General features: G+C 43.2%; 1 protein-coding gene across 1 annotated transcript; it reads left to right on the top strand.

The window, feature by feature from the left end:
* Positions 1-1466: 1466 nt before the first annotated feature.
* SLC38A8 (solute carrier family 38 member 8) lies at positions 1467-23877 on the top strand. Its single transcript, XM_063312907.1, has 10 exons — positions 1467-1753; positions 9716-9914; positions 11213-11366; positions 12696-12800; positions 15651-15702; positions 17211-17325; positions 20641-20788; positions 21389-21588; positions 22794-22845; positions 23320-23877. The coding sequence occupies exons 1-10, from the start codon at positions 1565-1567 to the stop codon at positions 23420-23422; spliced, it is 1317 nt and encodes a 438-aa protein (XP_063168977.1). The 5' UTR covers positions 1467-1564; the 3' UTR covers positions 23423-23877.
* Positions 23878-25340: the final 1463 nt, after the last annotated feature.

Here is a 25340-nt window from a genome sequence, read left to right as displayed (position 1 = left end):
AGCCTGGTTCTACTTATGGTGTCATGAAGGGAAGATTAGAGAAAGTTCTCAAAAGACTTTGAATTCCCCCCAGCCCTCCAAAATGATATCAAAGTGTGCCAGTCTGTGCTGAGACTTCCTTATTGGCCAAGCAATTTATTTCCAGTCCAATGGCTAAATTCTAAATCACACGAGCCAATTAAGCATTCCTTTGTGGGCTGCTGATGACTGAAAAGGACACTTTGAATGGCTCGGAACACAGTAGGTTGCAAAGACATAATCAGGATGACAGGAACAATTAGCCATTCATAATTCCTTATAGCAGCTGATTAAAATCTCTTTATCCTGCTTACTGAGATCAGAAGGTCACATGGCTGGGGAGTAAAAAATGAATTACTGAGCTGGTGATAGATAACAGACGAAGTTGGCCTTAATTATGAGAAATCAAGCTTTTTAAATTTCTTGATATAATTTCTGTAGCAATTGTAGCAGTTCTGTAGAAATTGTACCAGTTCCTGGTTCTACAGACAAACAAATGGGCTAAAATATATATTTTTTTACATATCCACCCACACTATTCAACACTTTTCACTGTCTTCCTGCTTTTGAAAATTACGCTGAACTATCGTTCTTTCTTGATACGTTGCCATGGTGTTTTTATTTCGTATAACTTGGTTTTTTAAAAAACTGTAAGCTTCCTAAGCAAAGGCATGTCACTGAATTACTAACTTTGTTCTGCTCATTTGGGGGACTGGCTTTATAGTTTCTGTGTTTTCTGTCTAAAGCTGTTTGAAACTTTGGTAAGAAATGGAGATCTGTGAAGGGGGATCCGAAAAAGTCCAGAGAGCAGCCATAACGGCGCAGGGTCTCCTCATGCAGTCGTGACCGCCATCTTGATTTTTTGGACTCCCTGTAGACACCCAGCTTCGAGGATGTCTGTTTTATCTGACACATCACCTCCAACTTCCAGAAATCTCAACTTTGAAAGCATATGGACTTGGGTTTCTCAAATCTGTTGACAGGTTAGGGACGCTGTTTTGAAGAGTTAAGCCTGTAGCTGAATGTTGAGCCAAGGACTGGGTGCTGCCATGTTGCAAAACTTGGCTCTAGGTTAATTTGACCTGTTTGCAAACATCTCCCTGCAGAATCTCTAGCACATTTGCTATTTTCTTGATGCCCAGTTTTAACCTCTCCCACTGAACCTTCTAATTAAATTAAGCGCCTATTGGGGGCTGCAAATTGCCTTGAGAAGCTTCGCTTATTTTTAGCACACGTCATTTCACATTCCTTTGGACCTAGAAATGTTTGTTCTATTTCATACGCCTCTCTCATTTCTCAGCCCCCCCCCCCCCGCCTCAGTAGATTAGGCTGGTGGGATGGGGGGCGGGGAAAGAATCTTTGGACTCCTTTTTCCCATTATTTTTGTCATTTTTTTTTCAGATGGAGAAAATCTTTTGCACTTTTCTGCAAAGCCATGGAACTGGAGTGACTTCCCTGAGGAGCAAGGGAGGGTGTTGTGGAATTTTTGAAGTCTACTTAGATCTGATCAGCAATAAAACACCCAATCCTCCTTTTCTTTCCAGACATGGAGGAGTTGGCTAGAGAGAGCATCAGCTTGCTAGCCAAGCCTTCTCTGGAGTCTGATATCCCCCACCTTTCTTCATCTGGAGCCATCTTCATCTTGCTAAAATCTGCCCTTGGAGCAGGACTCCTGAATTTCCCCTGGGCCTTCAATAAAGCAGGTGGAATAGCCCCAGCAGTCTTTGTGGAGCTGGTAAGTGCTAATGGAAACCCACCCAGGTCTTTTGTAGATTGGGCTACTTAGTCCTCATGGAGTAAATAAATGATGGACTTCAGGTCATCCAGTGCTAACTGTTGATTTGGAAGCAAGTTCTACAGGTTTGAAATAACCTAAGGAAGGAAGGCTTAGAGAGGTCCTTCAACAGAAATGCAGCTATTTGCCTAGTAATACTTCTTTCTGATTTAGCATTTTCCTCTTCCTACAATCCCACCTTTGCATGAAAAGAGATTTTTATGTAGTTTGAGAATTATGCTTAACTGAGTTATCCCATTCAGGATGGAGAACGGACATTGAAAATGCATGGTAGGTCTTCATTTAATGATGAATAATTTAAATTAATGATGTATTATTTATATTTGTGTCCTGTCCCGCCCACCCCTATGTAGCACAGTGTATGGGCTACTCTTTATTTAACAATAATTGACCTTAACAATTCTATAAGAGAAGTTAGGTATGAGGAGAAAAGGATAAAACATTACCTTACAATTTAGTGGAATTTTGGAGAGGATTGCCCTTAAAATACTCTACATTTTTTAAAATCCTGCCTTCATTATTTTTGTAAATAACTCAAGGTGGTGAACATACCTAATACTCCTTCCTCCTCCTCTTTTCCCCACAACAGCAACCCTGTGAGGTGGGTTGGGCTGAGGGGGAGGGACTGGCCCAGGGTGACCCAGCTGTCCTTCATGCCTAAGGCGGGACTAGAACTCTCATACCACGCCTGATTGGCTCTTGGGCTGAGAGGGAGGGACTGGCCCAAGGGCACCCAGCTGTCCTTCATGCCTAAGGCGGGACTAGAACTCTCATACCACGCCTGATTGGCTCTTGGGCTGAGAGAGAGGGACTGGCCCAAGGGCACCCAGCTGTCCTTCATGCCTAAGGCGGGACTAGAACTCTCATACCACGCCTGATTGGCTCTTGGGCTGAGAGGGAGGGACTGGCCCAAGGGCACCCAGCTGTCCTTCATGCCTAAGGTGGGACTAGAACTCCCAGTCTCCTGATTTCTGGCCTGGAGCCTTCACCACTAGACCAAACTGGCTCTCTTTCAAACTACTTTGGTGTTGCTTGATGGCCTTGGGCAATATAGCACTTGATTTTCAGTATGTTTAGGGTGGCCAAAACCTTTACACCACAAAAGGAGCATTTCTGGAGATTATGAAAATATGTCCAAACCTGTGTTGATCTCTGGGGGAGAAAGCATCCAAAATCCATAGCCAGTCGATAGCTTCATTACAACCACCAATGTAACATAAAAACTTGTTCAATCTTTTCAGTTCTTCTGAATTTTTCACCAGGTGAGGTGTTTTACACACACACACAAGCAAGCAGCAGAAGCAGCAAGGAAGTTCAAAAATAAGGCCAGGTATTTAAGCCTGAGTTTTGAAGTCAAAATGGAGGCTGCAATGTGCATCATTGTGAGGTGTTATGGGAATAATTGATCTGTCCGTTTTCTAGGTTACTTGATGAGAAAGTCATCCATGCTTCCATATTCTGCATGTTTTAAAGAATATGGTCCTTTTGTGTCTAATTCCAGTACATATTACCTAAGTAGCATCCACAGCATAAAATGTAAAGGCTAATATATTTACAATTGCATTGGTCCATGAAAGTTTAGGCCTTAACACATTTTATTAGCTTTACTGTAAAGTTGTAAAACATACATTTTCACTCAAATATGAATTTAAGGTGGGGGGCGGGGTTGGGCTACCTATTTCTTTTGGTAGGATTTTGGAATATTCAGCCGATGCCAAAGTCATGGATGGCTAAGTTCTGATGGACACTTGTGTCTAAGAGACCAGAGTAAGCAAGCAAGAACCAGCTTCTCAAACATCTCAAAGAAGGCCCATAGGATGAAGTGTAATTTCAGGCCAGTTGTTATCTTTCATCAGAACCGATTTATCAGAGCTGTTGTGAAGATGAAAATTGGAGTCCAAGTTTACTCCTCTGTTCTTCTTTCAGGGAGCTGAGGTTAAAAATAGCACATTAATTTATAGCATAGTAATTTGTCCTGGGCAGGAAGTTTCTCTGGCTTTCTCTTTCCTTACAAATTCTTATCTGAACTGATGAGACAGAATTTGCTTTCGAAATTTTGTTGAAGGAGGAGAAGGAAAGAAAAAAAATTCTTGACCTGATTTTTCACAACCAAATATGCTCTTTTCTCTCAGGCAGTTTGACTAAGGCACTGTAATGAGAATGAAAACCAGAGAGATTAAAAGCAATTCGAACAACAATTCGGGCAATTAAAATTGATAATTAAAAGCTAGATTAGAAAAGGGATCTTCATGAGCTTTTTAAAAGCAGCTAAGAAGGCTTCCTCACAGCCACGTTGATGGTTTTCTTCCCATCCTTGAGATGAGAAGACAATATTGAAGTAGCTGCTCCCCCACAACCCCCAAACTGGAACGGTGGGTCTATATGGATGAATCCTAAATCCGTTGGTCAGCAGAGGACACAACTGGGGCATCTCCAGAGAAGGGTTGACCTCAGATTGCAACAAGATGACTCCATGGCCACTATATGAGATTCTTCTCAGATAATCTCCACTCATAGATGGAGTGTGATGTTCTCGCACTGATGTGGTGGCCAACAAGAGTAAGAATGAGTGTCTTTCATTATGCAATTCTCTCTCCAGCAGTTTATCTTCCGACACTTCTATCAAAATCCCAAGGAAAAGTATTGAAAGAGAAATCCACCCATGGGGATCACAGCTGCCTTTGTTATGTAATCAAAAGTTGACTGGGATGCTGTACATTCTTTTTCTTTTCTTTTCTTTTTTTCTAAAGTAATTTTATTAAAGAATACAATTACAACAATAACAATTAATCCAAGCCAAAAACAAATAAAAGGGTAAAAAGAAAACGTAGAAGGTGTATTTAGTCTGCCATTTCTTCCCTGGAGGTCGTGGGATGCTGTACATTCTTGATGAATGAAATACAACTTCTGAGGAGGAGTTTAGCCCATCATTTAAAGTCAGGGAAGCTAAGTTTCTGTTCAGTCTGACCTTAAAACTCATCATTCTGTTAAAACACTATTCTAGCAAAATCCATTTTTGGTGGTGAGGTGATTACAGACCCTCAGCTTTTTTTTTTAATAAGGTAGTTAATCTGATTTATAAAGAGCAAGGGAGTGAACATTTTAAACAAGCAATGCGCGGAAGTGGAAGAAGACAATAGAATAGGAAGGACAAGAGACCTCTTCCAGAAACTTAGAAACATTGGAGGTAAATTCCAGGCAAAAATGGGTATGATCAAAAACAAAGATGGCAAGGACCTAACAGAAGAAGAAGAGATCAAGAAAAGGTGGCAAGAATATACAGAAGACCTGTATAGGAAGGATAACAATATCGGGGATAGCTTTGACGGTGTGGTCAGTGAGCTAGAGCCAGACATCCTGAAGAGTGAGGTTGAGTGGGCCTTAAGAAGCATTGCTAATAACAAGGCAGCAGGAGAAGACGGCATCCCAGCTGAACTGTTCAAAATCTTGCAAGATGATGCTGTCAAGGTAATGCATGCTATATGCCAGCAAATTTGGAAAACACAAGAATGGCCATCAGATTGGAAAAAATCAACTTATATCCCCATACCAAAAAAGGGAAACACTAAAGAATGTTCAAACTATCGAACAGTGGCACTCATTTCACATGCCAGTAAGGTAATGCTCAAGATCCTGCAAGGTAGACTTCAGCAGTTCATGGAGCGAGAATTGCCAGATGTACAGGCTGGGTTTAGAAAAGGCAGAGGAACTAGAGACCAAATTGCCAATATCCGCTGGATAATGGAAAAAGCCAGGGAGTTTCAGAAAAACATCTATTTCTGTTTGATTGACTATTCTAAAGCCTTTGACTGTGTGGACCATAACAAATTGTGGCAAGTTCTTAGTGGTATGGGGATACCAAGTCATCTTGTATGCCTCCTGAAGTATCTGTATAACGACCAAGTAGCAACAGTAAGAACAGACCACGGAACAACGGACTGGTTTAAGATTGGGAAAGGAGTACGGCAGGGCTGTATACTCTCACCCTACCTATTCAACTTGTATGCAGAACACATCATGCGACAAGCTGGGCTTGAGGAATCCAAGGCTGGAGTTAAAATCTCTGGAAGAAACATTAACAATCTCAGATATGCAGATGATACCACTTTGATGGCTGAAAGTGAAGAGGAACTGAGGAACCTTATGATGAAGGTGAAAGAAGAAAGTGCAAAAGCTGGCTTGCAGCTAAACCTCAAAAAAACCAAGATTATGGCAACCAGCTTGATTGATAACTGGCAAATAGAGGGAGAAAATGTAGAAGCAGTGAAAGACTTTGTATTCCTAGGTGCAAAGATTACTGCAGATGCTGACTGCAGTCAGGAAATCAGAAGACGCTTAATCCTTGGGAGAAGAGCAATGACAAATCTCGATAAAATAGTTAAGAGCAGAGACATCACACTGACAACAAAGGCCCGCATAGTTAAAGCAATGGTGTTCCCTGTAGTAACATATGGCTGCGAGAGCTGGACCATAAGGAAGGCTGAGAGAAGGAAGATCGATGCTTTTGAACTGTGGTGTTGGAGGAAAATCCTGAGAGTGCCTTGGACTGCAAGAAGATCAAACCAGTCCATCCTCCAGGAAATAAAGCCAGACTGCTCACTTGAGGGAATGATATTAAAGGCAAAACTGAAATACTTTGGCCACATAATGAGAAGACAGGACACCCTGGAGAAGATGCTGATGCTAGGGAGAGTGGAAGGCAAAAGGAAGAGGGGCCGACCAAGGGCAAGATGGATGGATGATATTCTAGAGGTGACGGACTCGTCCCTGGGGGAGCTGGGGATGTTGACGACCGACAGGAAGCTCTGGCGTGGGCTGGTCCATGAAGTCACGAAGAGTCGGAAGCGACTAAACGAATAAACAACAACAACAACAAGGGAGTGAACATTAAAAATGGGAAAAATTAGGCCTTCTCACCTCCATTTCGTCCCAAGGATGCAATTATGATTTTTTCACTGGAAGTTAGATACAATCTATAAACCACATCTCCTAACTGTATAGACCCCCCCCCAAAAAAACATGATTAGCCCTGTCCACTTGTCACTCATATTAATAAGCTACTGTAACCCTTAATGGACTTTTGCTGACCAGGACTGAATGATAAAGTTTTAAGGATTTGTTTATAGATAATAGACGAGATATGGGACGAAAAGGGTCTTTGTTGTATTTTAAGAGGTGATAAGTTGTTAAAATTGTTTATCTTTGTTGTGACAAAGGGGGATGTCATGAGTAATGATGGCGTGCAGGAAGGGGCTCCCATCCAGGGGGGAAGACGCATGCGTAGTACTGAGGAATTAAGCAGCCATTCAAAGAGACACAGTTCAGGCCCACCTTAACTTTTGGGGTTTATCTGTCTGGTTTTTTCCCACGCTTATTCAGTTTGTTAGGATTCTGTTTATGTAGCAGGAATAAACACTAGAGACCTACTCCTCGTCTCAGCGTGATTCTCACTGTTAGGACATGGGAAGTTACTTCTTTACATATATTTCTATTCCTTCTTTTTGTTATATTCTTATTTTTCTTTCTTTTCTATTTTTCTCTTTATATTATTATTTTTTCTCTGCACTTTCTACTTTCTTTTTTGTAGCTTGTCTTAGCTTTTATCTGTATAACGGTGATCTTTAATAAAAATATTATTAAAAAATATTAATAAGCCACCCATGGCAAAAAGGAGCAGTGGGGTGCAATCAATTTCCTTCTACTCTCAAAGTCTCTTCTGCCTCGTGATGTTCTCTGTAATTACTGCATCATGATATCAGACATCACACAGTTGTGAGTCCTGATTATGGAAAAATACAGCACCAGCAGAGATGAGAACAGTAGCAGTAAAGGAAGGGGTACAAATAAGATAGTTGAGGTACTTGAGAAATGCTTAAATAGGGCTATTGTTCTGTGGTAGTTCGGTGCATAAAAACTAGAAACAACCTATGTTGGCATCTTCTATCCCTCTAGTATTGGGGAGATTACTGTCTCAAACAAGCATTTTATTGGGAACCTTCACATTTACTTTATTTATTCTACTTATTTATCAAGCGTGTATGCTTCCCAACTCTCAACAACTTCCAATGAACTTTTTCAGCTAGGTAGCTGCCCTTCACAGAATTTTGGCGCACCCAGAAAGCAGTACTGGGATTGCTTGTTAATTGGATGGGAGATCAGCAATAAGCAAAGTTAGGTCAAAAGTGAATTCATTTTACCAGTCTTTAATGTTACAGACTAATGGGATTTTTCCTCCTCCTCCTCCTCCTCCTCCCACGTTTCAAATGGTCCAGAGTTGTACAGGAACAGTTTTGTGGGATGGAATTGAATTATTCTGGCTTTTGTATGCTGCTTTGAGACATTTACCCAGAAAGCAATCGGTAGATTGAAATTTGTCATTTACTGAACTGTTTTTGAACATTTCTTTCAGGATAGTTAAAAAAAGTATTGGGGGGGACAGAATTTCTCTATATAAAGGTTACACTTCCAACAGTTGCCTTGTAAGAGATTAAAAATAGATTTATAGCCTATGTGGCATTGATCACTGTTGGAACTGAATATAATAATAATAATAATAATAATAATAATTTCTTCTTAGACTGGAGGTAGACCTGTTTATATATTTGCATTTTATATACTGTAAGTTCTTTCTTTCTACTATTCCACTTTCCACTATTCTACACAACACTGTTCCTTAATATTATTTGAGTAACCCAATAATGCTGCAGCATCATGCAATGGCATCAGTTGCATTGAATATGGTGGAGTTTATAGCTGAGAATCATATATAGCATTACATTGTGTTAAAACATTTGGATGTTTAAAAAAACACTTTTTTCCCCAAGAAGATCTTGCCTGCATTCCAAGACTGATGATTACAAATACAGTTTGGTTTTCTTGGAATGGAAATACATTTCTTCAGGGAAAAAAATAGTTTATTTCTTCTCCTTGATTCATGAGGTATAAATAATAATTCTAATAGAAGAATTTCAGCAGTAGAATGGGTTTTTTTTGCAAGACCTTCCTCATATGGAGCTCATGATTAATCCCCAAAGATATCCTCTGTAAATACAGAATTCTTCACTTAAAACCAAATAATAGGGAGGAACCTTATTTTGAATGTTACATCACAGCTATGCCAGAGTAAATCTTCCCTACCAATCCAGCTTTGTGAAATCAAAACAAATCAGTTTAGAAGATAAAAAGGTGAAAAACTTACTTGCTGATAAAGATATAAAAACTCTGTCATGTTGGACTTGACTACTACATTGACATGCACAGATTTGTTTTTCTTTAGTGAACATACGGTGTTTTTTTTTTTATTACTTTCTTCTGGGATGTTTTTTGACTTCCCAGTGTAGCCTCCAGTCCTGGGATGTTCTGGTGATCTCCCATCCCTGTATTGGCTCAAACCCTTTAGCTTTACAAGATTATCCAAGGCTGACCAGGTGCTGCTACCTGCAACCTCTATTTGATTGTAAAGCAAGCTACGTGGAGTTGATAAGGCCATTAAACACCCAATGGTTTTTAAGAGCTACTCCATTTTTGCAAAGATGCAGCGGGAGGTGGTGGTTTACATGGCTTTATCTGAAGGTACTGTGGTTTCTATGATATTCCTGGCTGCCATCATGTTAGTATGGATTATTTGGGCATAACATGGAATGTGAACTTAGCCAATATGTTGGGCTAACCTGGGTTTAGCATGTTGTGTGAACCTAGTCTAGATGTATCAGATGGGCTGACCAATGGTAAAAGGCCCTCCATATGCCTTCTGTAGAAATGCAAGTAGCGGCTACCCAAGAGAATTTTTAGAGACACTCTTTAGACTTTGACACCGTGGACAGGAACTTACTTCACTCCTGTGTTCACCATTGCTTCCATAGTAATTGTTTTCGGTGTCTTCTTTTTTCTCTGTCCTGGCAGGGCTCTTTGATATTCCTCATTAGCGGCTTAGTAATCCTGGGTTATGCTGCTTCCATCAGCACTCAGACAACATACCAGGGTGTGGTGAGAGAGATCTGCGGGTCAGCTGTGGGCAAGCTCTGTGAAGTCTGCTTCATCTTGAACCTCTTCATGATCTCCGTGGCCTTCCTCAGAGTTATGGGAGATCAGCTAGAAAAATGTGAGACCTGAATCTTGGGAAAGAATTCCCTTGGGAATTTGCTAACTATTCTCTGACGCTGGGCAATCTTTTTTGGCTGGGTGAGGTGGTGGTGGTGGTGGTAGAGAAGGAGACACAATTCTTCAGCAGAAAAAATACCCAATTGCTATGAAGTTGGCCATTCTTGGCCAAATGCTCAGCCTATCTGGGATAGCCCTGGACTTGGTGATTTAAACTATGTATCCTAAGCTGTTTGGTTTATCCTGATGCATTCCACCTCAAGTTTCATGGAAGGATTAGATACAGACAGGAAAGCAGAGTCCAATTTAGCCAACCACAAAGACACAGAATTTGGTTCTCCGTTCTAAAATGGGTACATAGAGTAACCATCGTGCCCAGTGATTCCTCTAGGCTCCTCTGATTTTCTTGATTTTGTTTTTATATTCCACTGTATATCTGCTAAGAACCTGGAGAGTTCTTAGCAAGGCACAAGGCTTGGGTTTCAGCTTTATTTCCTGGAAAGCCTCTGGGTCCTATGTAAGCCCCAGAGGAATTCTTAGAAAATAAAAATGACTTTGCTTGGAGGTGTGGCCACGTGTCCAGGAGAAAAAAGTTCAACTTAACTTGAGGTCTTGGAGGTTCTCTTTTGGGAAGTTATAGAGGGAGGCGAGGACTAGCCATGCCAGTTTGTCTTCTGAAAAACAGGGTGAATAAACCGTGGCCATCTCCTTTACATTAGCTATGTTGGGAGAGTGCTGATTCAAAGTAAGATTCCATGGGAACAAGTGAGCGAATAAATGATGAATCCGTTAAATTCCAATAGTAAACATACTATCCATTAGAACTCTCATAAAAGAGGGTAGATTGAAAAATGAAGCAGAAGAAGACAACCTGTAGGTAAAGGTAAAGGTTTCCCTTGACATTAAGTCCAGTCACGTCCGACTCTAGGGGGCGGTGCTCATCTCCATTTCAAAGCCGAAGAGCCGGCGTTTGTCCGAAGACACTTCCTCCATGGTCATGTGGCAGGCATGACTAAACGGAACGCCGTTACCTGCCCGCCGAAGTGGTACCTATTAATCTACTCACGTTGGCATGTTTTCGAACTGCTAGGTTGGCAGAAGCTGGGACTAGCAATGGGAGCTCACCCCATCACGCGGATTCGAACTGCCGACCTTCCGATCGGCAAGCTCAGCAGCTCAGCGGTTTAACCCGCAGCGCCACCGTGTCCCCTAGACAAACTGATAGATGGTGCAAATTAAAAAACCTTCTGATACATCCCTGCCCTCTTCTAACTTTGAGCTTTTCTAATTCTTTTCTAGTATGTGACTCTTTCTCCCCGAACGAAACCTTGAATGGAGACACTTTTCGCCAGCCCTGGTTCATGGATCAACGCTTCACCTTGTCTGCCTTGTGCCTCCTGGTCATTTTCCCTCTCTCTGTCCCAAGAGAAATTGGGTTCCAAAAATACACAAGGTAAGAGTTCAAAGGGTCCAGTTTTGGAACTGGGTATCCCGGCGATCAAGCCTAACTCCAACTCAGCTTGGATATGATTTAGGTTCTGAGTGTGTTTTGGGAGGAAGTGGAACAGAACAAGGGTTTTACCCTGGTTGGACAGAGTAAGGTGCAAAACTAACAGTGTATTTCAATAGTATTTTCTGTTCTGAATGTTTTAGAGAGTTCTGGAACATCCAGTTTTTCTTCTGGACTATGCCAATTTAGTTCACTATCCCCACAACAGCCAGGCCCACATAGTCCAAAGGAAAATGGAACGTTTTGAAGTTCCCCAGAACGTTCTGACCCCAGAAGAGTGTGTTTTGCACTCCCCTTAAAAATAATTTTAATTCCTTCCCTACTTTAAGGAACTGTGTTATTTATGGTGACCTGCAGGAAGTAAGGTGAAGGGTAACCAAGGAAGGGCTCTTTCATAAAGTGGGCACAAGCCGCTTTATAAAATTCTCCCCAGATGTGTGGGCAGAGAAATGGGACTGACAATTTCACTGAATTTCTGCAGGAGAAGGATAAATTTTCCATCCATTTCTCAAAAGTAGAAAACCCCTCCCCCCATATACACTTTGGCAGTTTCAGTAGCTCCACTACTGAAGAAGGTGCTTGGATGGAGTGTCTCCTGGTGTCTTCTCTTGGGGTTTATGGAAGTGTGGGAAGCCAGAGAGAGACTACAGAAGTTTGGAGGGAAAGAATTGCACTGTGAAAGATAGGACATTCATCCCACAGGTAGAACTGCTGAAGCAGCAACCGCAGGAGGTGGTTTGGGGCATGCAGAAGAAAATAACACGGTGGCTCTGCAGGTTAAACTGCTGAGCTGCTGAGCTTGCCGATCGGAAGGTCGGCGGTTTGAATCCGCGTGACGGGGTGAGCTCCCATTGCTAGTCCCAGCTCCTGCCAACCTAGCAGTTCGAAAACATGCAAATGTGAGTAGATTAATAGGTACCGCTTCGGCGGGCAGGTAACGGCGTTCCATGTAGTCATGCTGGCCACATGACCACAGAGGAAGTGTCTTCGGACAAACGCCGGCTCTTCGGCTTTGAAATGGAGATGAGCACCACCCCCTAGAGTCGGACACGACTGGACTTAATGTCAAGGGAAACCTTTACCTTTTTTACTCCCATCTCCATGATACATAGTATGAGTGATCAAGCTCTAAGAAGGTTGGGTTGTTATGTTGTGAGCTACTCTACAATGCTACTCTAAGATGCTCTGTTGAATACAAGGAAGTACTGAGTTTCTGTAATGTAGAACCTTTCACTGCTGTCCAATTCTGTCATCTCTGTGCATCTTTTCCAGCATACTTGGCACTTTAGCTGCTTGCTACCTGGTGCTCGTCATTGTGCTAAAATACTACCTCCAGACAGGTCATGTTGCTCAGCAGGAGCATCACCATTTTCCTAGGTAAGTGGGGATATAGACACCTGTAGCAGTCCTTGGATTAGTCTCCTTGATGTAAGTCTTAAATCTTCATGGGCCTGCGTAAGCACACAGGTAGTCCTCACTTAACAACCATTCATTTAGTGATGGTTCGGACTTACAACAGTGCTGAAAAAACCCAACTTATGACTGGTCCTCACATTCACAACCATTGCAGCATCCCCATGGTCATGTGATCTTGATTTGGGTGCTTAGCAACCAGTTTCCATTTATGACCATTGCAGCATCCTGTGGTCACTTGATCACCATTTTTGACCTTCCTGGCCGGCTTCTGGAAAGCAAAATCAATGGGGAACTGCATGATTCGCTTAACAGCTGCTTGGTTCACTTAACACCCATGGTGATTCACTTAATGACTGCTGCAAAAAAGGTTGTAAAATTGGGTTGGATTCGCTTAATGACCACTTCACTTACCATCTGAAATTTTGGTCCCAATTGTGGTCGTTAAGCAAGGACTACCTGTACTGCTAGGAGTCTGCCCTGGAGCTTTGTCTCTCTCTGCCCGAGTCTTACTGTAGGTATTGTTCATTTGTGTGAAGATCCCTGCTGAGTGTTAAAAGGGTCTTTTTTCTGTTGCTTGCAGCAGATTGGATGCTGTAATCAGATAAGACTTTTTATGGTTTTTAATTCTGCAAGCTGCCCGGAGTTGCTGTGTGTGAGTTGGGTGGCCTTATAAATCTGTTTAATTAATAAATAAATAAGTAAATAAGAGGAAGGGTCTTCATTTTTGCTCACTTGTTTGCCAATTGACTTGGAGGAGGTTTTTCAATTTCCCAGTCAAGCCCACAATCCTGGCATTCCTTAAGAGTCTTCCATTCCAGCACTAACCAGACCCAACCCTGCTTAGCTGTTCCAGATCAGCCAAGACTGGCTCACTGCTCTCACCTACTCTGCATTTATCCAAATCTACCATCTTTCGGTATACTTCCTTTTTTCCTGCTTGCTTGCTTTTTTCTTCAAGCAGTTCTTCCATAGTGAACTATGTTTTTCTATCTACTATCTGTTTTATGCATATTTTCCAAGCACCCACCTTTTTGCAGGTATGTCCTGTATTGTGAACCAGATAACAGAATTCTGAAAAATGGGCATTCCAGCCTACATTTTTATTTGGGGTCTCTATAAGATCATATAAAACCATAGCCTTGGGTCATCCAAAATTGATTTATGTATATAAATATTCTTATGTGCTTGATTTTTTTTTCACACATCACTAAACCAATGTTCCTCGACCTTGGCAATTTCAAAATGTGTGGCGTGCTGGCTGGGAAATTTTGGGTCCACAGATCTTAAAATTACCAAGGCTGAGAAACACTGCACTAAACTTTAATTAACTTTGTATACAAGAATGCTACCTCAGATTACCCTTGAAGCACTTTTGAAAACTCCTCTTGAGTATCTGTCATGAAATCAATGAGCTTTGCTAACTTTTTTATGCCTGGCTTCTTATGAACTTATGTCCATCTTCCCCAGCATGATGCCTTTTTGATGTATCAGACTTCAACTCCCATAACCCCCAACCAGCACGTCTTTGCTTTCTGGGAATCATCAGAGCTCAGATCCAGCACTTCTTGAAGGCATCAGAATTGGCTTACATTCTTATAGGTTGCCTGTTGACTTGTCCTGGCTATTTCAATTCTTCCCTGATAGCTTTCCAATGATAAATGCAAAGTTCACTGTTCTGATACCTGCCTTGGTTCACATTCCTTTTCTCCAAAGGAGCCCTTTCCCCAGTTGACATGTTAGATTTATGTCTCACCTTTTCTCCGGTAGCTGAAGGCATCATATGGGGATCTCCTTCCATTTTATCCCCACAATAACAACCCTGTGGTGGGGTGGTTGAGAGTCACCCAGTGAGCTTCAGGGTGGAGGGTGGACTTCAATCTGGACCTTCCCAGTTCTAGGTCAACACCCTTAGCTGCCCTCTACACTGGCCCTCCAGATTTCATTTTTATAGTGTCAGGGTACTTTGTTTTGAAATTTAACTTATTGGCACTGTCTGGGTTTCCAGTGGAAGGATGTGCTGAATTCCTTAGGAGTCTTGCTAGAGGATGTGCTTCTGAGAATATGCCACGTGCCAAGAGAATGCCGAGTAATTTAGTAAGAACAGCTCCCATTCAAAATGGAAAATGCTCCTAATATAGTTGCCTTGGAGGCGATCAGTGAATGCTAACAGATGTTCATCATGCTTGAAGTAAAAGCTAACTATATTAAGAAATGCATAGGACATGAATGCCTCCCTTCCAGCTAAGCTTCTCCTGAAGAGAAAGGAAGTCCAAAACGGATGACAGGACATTTCCTTTGCTCTTAAACAGAGTCATTTTCCTAGCATTAGGGCAGGTGAGAAAGAGACCCCCATGGGGGTCAAACCAGCCCATAGCTGCAAAGAGATGCTACGGTCCCCAACAGGGTGATATTGATATATGGATTACTATTCTTACCAGTAATAATGATTTCTTCCCTATTACCAAACTGGACAAGATGTCCAGATATTTTGATCACATACAGGGCATGCTTTCTTCTTTTTAGTGTGAAAAAAAGCTGGAGGGACTGGTGTACCAAGGGGAGCAGATTTTCATCCCCTTCCCCACCAGCCACTGCTTTTCTGTTCTTCTACATAAAGTCCGCCTGCCCTACCTGGATGGTCACACCTCCTCCCAGGAGGCGTGACAGGAGGGGGCTCCGAAGGCGGGTGCTCTTCTAGGGACTTTTCCTACCTAGCTAGCAAAGACATTGTGACTTGTTGGGCCATTTCCGTGAGGTTTACTGGTTGGCACCCTCATGTGTGCACCCTTGTTATATTTTTCAACCCTACAGTACTTGGGCCTCCATGTTCAGCGTTGTCCCAACCATCTGTTTTGGATTTCAGGTAACCAGCTTAATATTTTACCTTCTTTTCTGAAGGGGCAAAGGGGATGTGGAGGCTGACTTCGTCCCTCCCCATTGCAAAAGGATACTTAAGCTCATATGTCTCTCTGAGGACGCAGTGACTTAGATGTAGGGGGTCACCCTTTTACTGTCAGAAGAAAAAGAGTCATCCTTCTCCTTGCTTCCCAACTCCTTGTTTACACCAAAATCTGGAAACTGAGAAGTCTTGGGATACGAGCTGTGCATTTCTGTGCTGGTCCCCAGGCAGTCCTAGATGTAAGTGTGGTGAAAGAGAGCTGCCTCTTAGCCTAGCGTGGTCCAATAGGTGTGGGGGTGTCCACAGGGAAGAGTCAAAGAAGTCAAGATGGTATGGCGTATGTTGATACGCCCTTAGAGGGGGCTGACTCAGCAAAAGCCTGTAATAACTGGATTTTATTTGTATACAGGACTGTGGCCCTGTCTGTGTTTGGGGCTAGTTTGTAAGCATTGTATGTGATCTGGCTGCTGTGTCTGTCTGTCTGTTTCCTGTGAATAAACTGACTGGCGGATGCTTGTATCATCTTGGCTTTACATCCTGAAGCAGCATACAGGTAATCCTTGCTTAACACTCACTAAACCATCACTTGTTTAGTGATGGTTTGGACTTACGATGGTGCTGAGAAAACCAACTTGTGACCGGTCCTCACGCTTATGACCATTGCAGTAGGGCCCATGGTCACACGATCATGATTTGGGCGCTTGGCAACTGGTTTGCATTTATGACTGTCGCAGTGTCACGTGGTCACGTGATCACCATTTTCTACCTTCCCGGCCAGCTTCTAGCAAGCAAAATCAATGGGGAATGGCATGATTCATTTAATGACCATGTGATTCGCTTAATGACTGCCCCAAGAAAGGTTGTAAAATCGGGTCATATTTGCTTAATGGCCACTTAGCTTAGCAACCAAAATTCCGGTCCCAATTGTGGACGTTAAACGAGGACTACCTGTACCAGCAATTCGGGCCCTCTCCCCACAAATGCTCCATGATGCCATGGGTAGGTGAACTCTGAGTGGCTTCCCTCTCACTCCCTGGCATTCTTGTGAGGACTGGACATGCAGCCACCAGGGTGCAGTCAGAGCTCCAGCCATTTTTTACATCCATCACCTTCTTGATCTTTTTGACGGTACCCTGCGGACACCCCTGTATCAGGTGCCAAGATGTTTGGCAGACAGGAACATCTGATTCCTGGGATGAGATGCTGAGTAAGGAGCATTTTGTACAGGTGTTTTGGCATTTGAAGGACTTGTGTGTGGGATTTCTTCCTGTCCCGGCAGCGTCCTTAAGTCTCCTCCTTCCTGGCTTCCAAAATGGGAGTAAGGGAGCAGAGGCAGGGATGTTGCTTTGACTGTAGAAATGTATGTCTGTGGCTTTATGGGTGGGAAGCCAGGAAGGAATCAGAGCAGCAGGTGCTAGGCGAGCAATGCACTGAATGCCACCCTCTGTATTCAAACCCCCTTTGCATTCCAGTGCCATGAAGCCTGCGTGGCCATCTACTGCAGCCTGAGCGATAAGCGGCTGTCGCACTGGGTGGTTGTGTCCGTGATGTCCATGCTGTTCTGCTTGCTGGTATACTCCCTGACAGGTACCTTCCTCTTAATTTCTCCGTTTTTTTTTTAATCCGTTCAATTGTGTCCGTTTCTCGGAGACTGCCTGGACAAGTCCCTGCAATTTCCTTGGCAACATTTTTCAGAAGTGGTTTGCCATTGCTTCCTTCTAAGGGCTGAGAGAAAGGGACTGGCCCAGGGTCACCCAGCTGGCTTTGTGCCTAACGCGGGACTAGAACTCACAGTCTCCTGGTTTCTGGCCTGATGCCTTCACCACGACACCAAACGTTCTCCATCAGAAGAGACTTTTCTCATCCGGTGCCCTCAGAAGGGTTGGATTTAAACTCCACTACATTCTAGCCAACTCTTGGCCAGGCCGCCTGAGCATTACAGCACTTGAAATATCACAAATCTCCAAGGTTGTTTTACTAAAAATATGTGTGTGTGTGTGTGTGTGTAGGGGGAAACAACTCTTTTGCAGCTAGGGAGGGCTGAATAGAGGCATAGATTATTTGTGGCTTTCAAAGGCTGTGGGAGAGTTCCAGAGGAGAATGATAGCATGACCTCATAAAAGTGGATGAAATGAATATGTAGCGTTTTGTTTTTGTAAGGTTTTGAGGGGGTTCCTTGCTATTTCACATGTAGCAAGCCTGTCGGAAAGCTTAGACTCTTTAGTTTATTGCTGGAAATTGCCATTAATTTTGGGGGGATAGAATGCCAATGTTTTGATGCCGTAGCACTGGATCCTCCTGGGTCCCAAAAATGGCTTTGGGGGCCACGTTTGGCCTTCAAAGTGCCCATCTAAGTCTTAAAAGATTTGGGTGATTCAGTGGCTCTCGGAATTACAGTTCAAAAAGTCTGGAGCTCGGTGGTTTTTCTTCATATTTTAGGAGCTCTGTCCTTTGAATCGGTATCCTCTGTTGCTGACTAAGGTTTTTGTATGGATAGTAGATGCCCTTATGTAGTGCCATCCATGTGCAAGAAAGAGATGGTGACCAACCCAAAGAGAATTCAGAGTTTAATACAGGTAGTCCTCACTTAATGACCATTTGTTTAGTGATGGTTCACACTTAAGACGGTGCTGAAAAAACCAACTTACAACCAGTGCTCACACTTATGACCATTGCAGCATCCCCACAGTCACATGATCATAATTTGGACACTTGGCAACCGGTTCACGTTTATGATGTCACAGCATCCTGTGGTCATGTGATCGCCATTTTTGACCTTCCTCGCTGGCTTCTGGCAAGGAAAATCAGTGGGGAACTACATGATTTGTTTAAAAACCATGCGGTTTGCTTAATGACCACCACAAAAAGGTTGTTAAAATGGTTCAGGTTCGCTTAATGACAGCTTCTCTTAGCAACTGAAATCCCAGTTTCAACTGTGGTCGTTAAGCGAGGACTACCTGTAGAAATGCAAACATATTTGGAAGAGAAACTAAGGGGTGAGGTGGGGTAATAGAATTTCCAAATGTTCGCTAAAGACAACCATGGTTGGTTGGCTGGAATATGGATTGGCTGTGGAGAAATAGATGAGGAATGAAACTGTATTTTGGAAGAGGGCATTAATGGCTAGCTGGAATCCTGAATCAGGATGCTCCGCAGAATAGCATGTATTCTATGGCATTTTATGACCTAGTTATCTTGAACTTAATGTGCTTATGTATGAGAACTTTTAAGAGTCTTCTAGGGTGTTGTTTTTCCAGAGTGCATTAAGGAAATATACCCTAGATTCTTGGCAAGCAGTCCAAGAGTGAGTGGGCATAAAGGACTAAGGTTACTCCCTGAAATTGAGTGGGAGATTCATTGAAGATGTTTTCTGATGAAAACATAGGCATTAATGCAAAGCCTTCGCATAGTTCATTTTCCTGCTTCTTAGTTGAATGGTAGATGTGCAAAATGCAGCCGCGTGGGCGATCTTGGGCTTCCCAAGATCAGCACACGTCACCCCTTTGCTCCACGAGCTGCATTGGTTGCCAGTATGCTTCCGGGTGCAATTCAAGGTGTTGGTTATCACCTTTAAAGCCCTAAATGGCACGGATCCAGGTTACCTAAGGGACCGTCTCCTCCCCATCACATCAACCCGTTCCACCAGGTCGTGCAGAGAGGGCATGCTATGGACCCCGTCTGCAAGAGAATTCCATCTGGCGGGGTCCAGGAGGCAGGCCTTCTCTGCAATAGCACCTGCCCTTTGGAATATCCTTCCCCCGGAAGTGAGGTTGGCTCCCTCCCTCCTGGACTTTAGGAAACAGCTGAAGACCTGGCTCTGTAATCATGCCTGGGGCGGGAGCGAGGGTAGCCATTCTTGGGGATGGTTAGTTTCTTAGCAGGACCCAGCTCTGCCTGCAAATCATAAAGAACTTCCAGCCATCGAGGTTTCTATTATATTGATTGTATTATGTATTATAGTGCTTTACAGTTTTATATTTTTATTTATGTTTTATTGTAAACCGCCCAGAGCCCCTTTTGGGAGATGGGCAGTGATAAATTTGATTGATTGATTGATTGATTGATAGATAGATAGATAGATAAATAAATGGAAGTGTCTGAAGGATTCAAGGTGTTCATCAAAATGATTCAAACCATGTTGTGCTTGCACAATACAAGCTCTGCACTGTTGCGATGCAAGCTTCTTCATCATCAATGAAAAGATCCAGTTCCTTGCCAGATTATAGGAAGGCAGTTAGAAAGAAAATAAAGACGTGCTTTCCTAATGGATATTGGGATATATTGGCCCTAGATGGGAAATAGTCCAGTTGCTGGAATTCTCATAACCCCCTCCCTTTCTTCTCAAGAAATCTCGCTAAAGAGACTTGGTGAGGATCATGGCGGGCAAGGAATCCTTTTGGGTTTAGATGTTTGAGAGCCTGACATAGATTTTCTTTCATCAGAATGAATACATCAGTGGAGTCCTTGGTGGTCTCCGAACTTGGTGGCTTGCTTGCAGACGTTTCACTGCCCAACTAGGTGACATCTTCAGTGCAAGTGAGGGTGGGGTTTGCTGCCAATTTTATGTAGTAGCTTATCCTACCAGTTTGACTAATTAGTTCCTTGATTAATCAAGGAGCCACCAAGGAGGAAACCACACCCCCACCAACACTGGCAGGGCAAGCGACTGTATATAAACAGGCGGCAAACCCCACACTCCTTCACACTGATGATGTTACCTAGTTGGCCAGTGAAATGTCTGCAAGAAAACAACAAGGCTCAGAGAGCACCAAGGACTCCACAGTTCAACCCTGAGCTACCAATACTCTCTTCTATTGAAGGAACTAGTATTAGGAAGAAAGCGCAGGCGGATTATTTTCCCCTCCTACCTTTATTGTGATCGAATGGTCTGTTTCCTGCAAGGTTTGTACGGCTACTTGACATTTGGAGCTGACGTTGCTGCTGACATCCTAATGTCCTACCCTGGAAATGATGTGATGGTGATCATCGCTCGGCTGTTATTTGGCATCTCCATTATCACCATCTACCCCATTGTCCTTTTCCTAGGAAGGTGAGAAGCAAAAACAATGAGTGTCCTAGGCTTTTCAGAGGTGTTAGTCTGTTTCAGCAAAACCAGTGTTCTGATCTTGGTGCAAAGCTGCGTTACCAGACTCTGTAGTTATCACTTTCCCCAAATTGCATTTCTATTTATCAAAGAAGAACAGCAAAAGAGTTGGGTTGCTGTAATGGTGTGTGGGAGTGACCTTGGGAGACAGGAAGAAGAGCCTGGATAACCATCATGTAAAGGGTATCTCAGCCCACAGAAGGAGGGAGGGTGTGGGAAGTGTTTCAGAAGGGACCCTCCCTGGTTTTCTGGAGAGTAAAAGGAAAGGAGGGGAGCAATTCTTGCAAGATTCTTTTAATGTAACCTTATAGTAAAGATAGAGCTAGTCCTCCTGGGTGTGCTTCTTGTCTGGACTACCTCGAATGTCTAAAAGTTCCCCCATTACAGACTAACCAGTTGATGATGACGTTAACTTTTTTGGGCTTCAGGAAACTTGAGGAAGTGAAGGGTTATTTGTGAAAGCATACACAGGGAATAAGTGGTTTAATTTTTAAGGTGTCACCAGATTCTTTAGTCCTTAGTTAAATGCACCCATGTGTCTGCTAGGTCAGTCCTCCAAGATGTGTGCCTAAGCTCCAAACAGAGCTGCATCTCGAAGGTAGAGCCCAGCGAGAAATGGATCCGAGTTTTGCTGACAACAGCCTGGGTCGTGGTCACCCTAATCATTGCTCTGTGTGTCCCTGACATCAGTGAGGTGGTCAGTGTCATTGGGGGCATCGGGGCTTTCTTCATCTTCATTTTTCCAGGTAAGTAAGGCATTTCTCTCCCAGGAATCAGGGAAGGGCTTGGGTGCCAAGGATGGTGGTAGCGGCAGCTCATCATGATGAGAAAACTTGCCTCCTGAGGCAATCTGGTCCTCTTTAGATGCAGCTGGACCCCAGGCTAGAGATGAATAAGTATGGCTGAACCTCAGGTGTTGGTGTCATGTTCTAGGCGAAGATGTACTTCCAGTAATTAAATCTGTAGAAATTCAGAATAGCAGACCTGGGTGGTGGACATACGTTATAAACTTTACTAGATGGTGAAATGATTGGTCATCTATGTCTGTCTGTCTGTCTATCATCTCTCGCTCTCCATCTCAATCAATCAATCAATCCCAATCTATCTGTGTCTCTGTGTCTCTGTCTCTCTATCATCTCTTTCTCTCTCCATCCCTATCTATCAATCAATCCCTCTCTCTCTTATCTATCTCTGTATCTCTGTATCTCTATCTCTCTCTATATCTCTATATCTATCATCTTTCTCTCTCCATCCATCCATCCATCCATCCATCCATCAATCCCAATCTGTGTCTCCGTGTCTGTGTCTGTCTCTCTATCATCTTTCTCTCTCCATCCCTATCTATCAATCCCTCTCTTATCTCTCTCTCTCTCTCTCTCTCCATCCCAATCAATCAATCAATCAATCAATCCCTTTCTATCTGTGTCTCTGTCTCTCTGTCTCTCTATCATCTCTCTCTCTATATATATATATAGAGAGAGAGAGAGAGAGAAGAAAATCCTGTTCTTTAAACAGTAGAGGTTTCTTTCCTTGGATTTCCTGGATTGTAGCCAGCAAGACGAGAAATACTACAGTAATAAATAATCATCCCATCAGGGTCTACCGTGGTTAATTAGCACATTAACTTGCACCAGGAGTCCACACATTTTTTTCCTCTCTACCTTTGAGAACAGGAAATGTGGGAGTGGTACGCAAATGCACCTGAGGAGCAGTGGGCTTTGGGCAGGCTGTCTTCAAAGATGCAATGACCTGGTTCCCACATGCTTTTTGATCACTTCTTATTTTGTTAAGATTAATCTGTTGCTTTTCCTCCCTTCCAACCATGTTCAGGACAATATTTTGAAGCTAAAAATGATTTGGATGGTTTTATCCATATTTAATTTCACTGTAAAAAAAAAAAAAGGAATAGTTTACAGGAAGAATACGTTGAATGCTTTCTATTTTATTTCAGGGCTATGTTTGGTGTGTGCAATGGAGACAGAAGCCTTCCAGCCAAGAACCAAGTATGTTTACCACCCCCCAACCCCCCAGCCACCTTTGCTGACTATAGGAACGGTCAGCTGAGCGGTGTAAATCGCTCTGAATTCTCACTCCTGATTCTATCCATCAGTCATCTAATTTAGACATCAGATACGCTGAAGTCTTCCTGCATTACTGCAAAGCAGCTTCTGAACGTGACCACGTGCATCCACATGCATCACGATTCTTCCTGCTGCATTTTATAGAGGCAAAGTCGCAGTGGCTGGGTGCCTCTGCAAGGGTCAGGTGAAAAGAATCTTGAGGCTGAGAAAGACGTGGTCGCAGCAGCTGGCAACATTTTGCAAGGAAAGGAGAGATGCACGGCTCCCTTTTGCCAAAGGGACTCGTGCAAGTAGCAACCTATTTGCAGTAATTTTTATTTTTAAATGAAGATCCGGGTGTTTCTATGAAACCAACAGATGTGCATATCATGGCCTCTTTTGCCCACTTACTTGCAGGTCCTGTCTAACCACCTGGGGAATCATCACTGTCCTTTGTGGAGCTTTCATCTTTGGGCAAAGCACAGCATCTGCCATCATGGTCCTGCTACACAAACTCTAAGCCAAAGTCATCAGCAAACACGATGTTGCGTCCCAGAGACCACCTTCTTCACGGCTGGACTATTGTGACATGACGCTGAGTGTCACTGATAGATGCAGTAAAATCTCAGTTTACCAGACTTAGTTTTAGCAGATTTTGGAAGCAACGGATGGAATTTCAGCACCGGCATTTAACAGATGAAGTCCACCGTATTGGGAATAATCCAGACAATTTATGCTATTTCCTTTGCCTCACGATGCGGAGATTCACACGGTGAAGTTCACATAATTTGCATCATTATATACAATGGTGCCAATGGTGCCAGTTATATCATTTGTCTCATAATGGAAAAGACCTGTTTTCTAATTTCGGAGTAATGTTCAAGGGTAACAGAGACCCCCTTCCCTAAGTGGCCCATTAAACTGAGATTTTACTGTATTGAACAGCTGGGTATAATTTAACTCATACCCACATTTTACCTATCTAGTATTGTTAATAAAAAGGACGTGTTAGTCATACCTCTTGCTGGTTGGAGCTGTTTTTAAATATTCTTGTGGATAGTCAACAGGGGTCCCAGGCAGGACTTGTTTCACATTGTCAGAGATTTGAGGCAAGCGCCCCTTTGAAGTGGCTGCAATGCAGCTCTTCCTTCTAATTGGTGGATCATGGGCAACCCCCAGCCAACCCAGAATCCAACAAATTGGGTTTGCCGCCCCCCCCTCCCTTCTTTCACACTTCAATGTCTGATTGAGCTGAAATAATACTTGGGGGAGATGTCAGCTATATGAGTGGCAAGACAGTCAACTACCTGAAACCAACATGCCCTTTGTATAAGCTCAGTGTAGAGGATGGTGGGGCAAGCACCGATGTTATCAGGGTGGCTGTACATTTGGCATAAACTGTGCCCCACAAATCAGAACGGTAAAACCCGTAGCACAACCCAAGATGCTGATAGTCCAAGAGGGATGGGCAGGAAGTGAAAACAAGGCCATTAACCTGTTTTAGTCTCTCTTCATTTTTATTTGGTTATCCGTACTTAGTCATAAATTGTATACAACGGCACATATTTATATCTTAAAATTACCTATATGTTTGCTAACACTTGACATCGTACTGTCCGTGCTAAGCTTGAGAGCTACATCGTTTTGTTTCTAGAACAGTACACATCAGCTATCAAAGGTGACAGTCAGAATGAAGATACATGAGCCACACTTCCCAAAGAAAGAGGTGAGGGGGGCTCCCTTGTTCTATGACATCTTGCCTGCTTCAGTCTTGTCAGAAACAACAGCTTTCTGTTTAGAAAAGAACGCACATTCCGTGCAAAGTAACGTAGTGCTACTTTTCTACAGCACGGGGGGAAAGGTAAGTCTAAATACAGCAAGGGTTGCTTTGATTTATTCATGCAATGGGTTAAAATGGGAGAACTCAACGCTCAGGTACGTCTAAGGCAAGGTGGGTGGGTGTGCTCCAAGGGTTTCATGCAGCTCTTATACTAATTTAAAAAAACCTGGAAACAGTCCATTCAGATTCTGCAGGAATACTCAAGACCAGCCTGTTGGAATAGGTGGGTGGGTAGACAAGGAGAAGAGGATCTTCGAAAGAGAAAAGGAAGGAACAGGATGTGTGCAGTGGAATGCTGGAGCTGGCTCCTACCAGCTCGTGAGATAAATTTTCTGGAATGTTGCAAGCCGGTTGAGAGCAGAGCAGAGCAGAGCCATGATGCTAGCGCACCGATCGGAAACATCTGGTGGCTAGCGGTGTGGGAGTGGCAATGGAACTGGCACTGCCAGTTGTTCTACCTTTACCAGCACACCACTGGGTGTGCATATCAGAAAGATGATGTGGCCCCACCCACTTTTGTTCTGCTCTGCTCACTCCTTGCTTAAACTCCACTTTCCAAGCACGTAGTCTACCATAAATTACTCTCAAGGAAAGCTAC

Source organism: Candoia aspera, chromosome 11 (genome assembly GCF_035149785.1).
Source record: "Candoia aspera isolate rCanAsp1 chromosome 11, rCanAsp1.hap2, whole genome shotgun sequence".
Classification (NCBI taxonomy): domain Eukaryota; kingdom Metazoa; phylum Chordata; class Lepidosauria; order Squamata; family Boidae; genus Candoia; species Candoia aspera.
The sequence above is the reverse complement of the archived record's forward strand: the minus strand, read 5'-3'. Positions and strand labels throughout refer to the sequence as shown.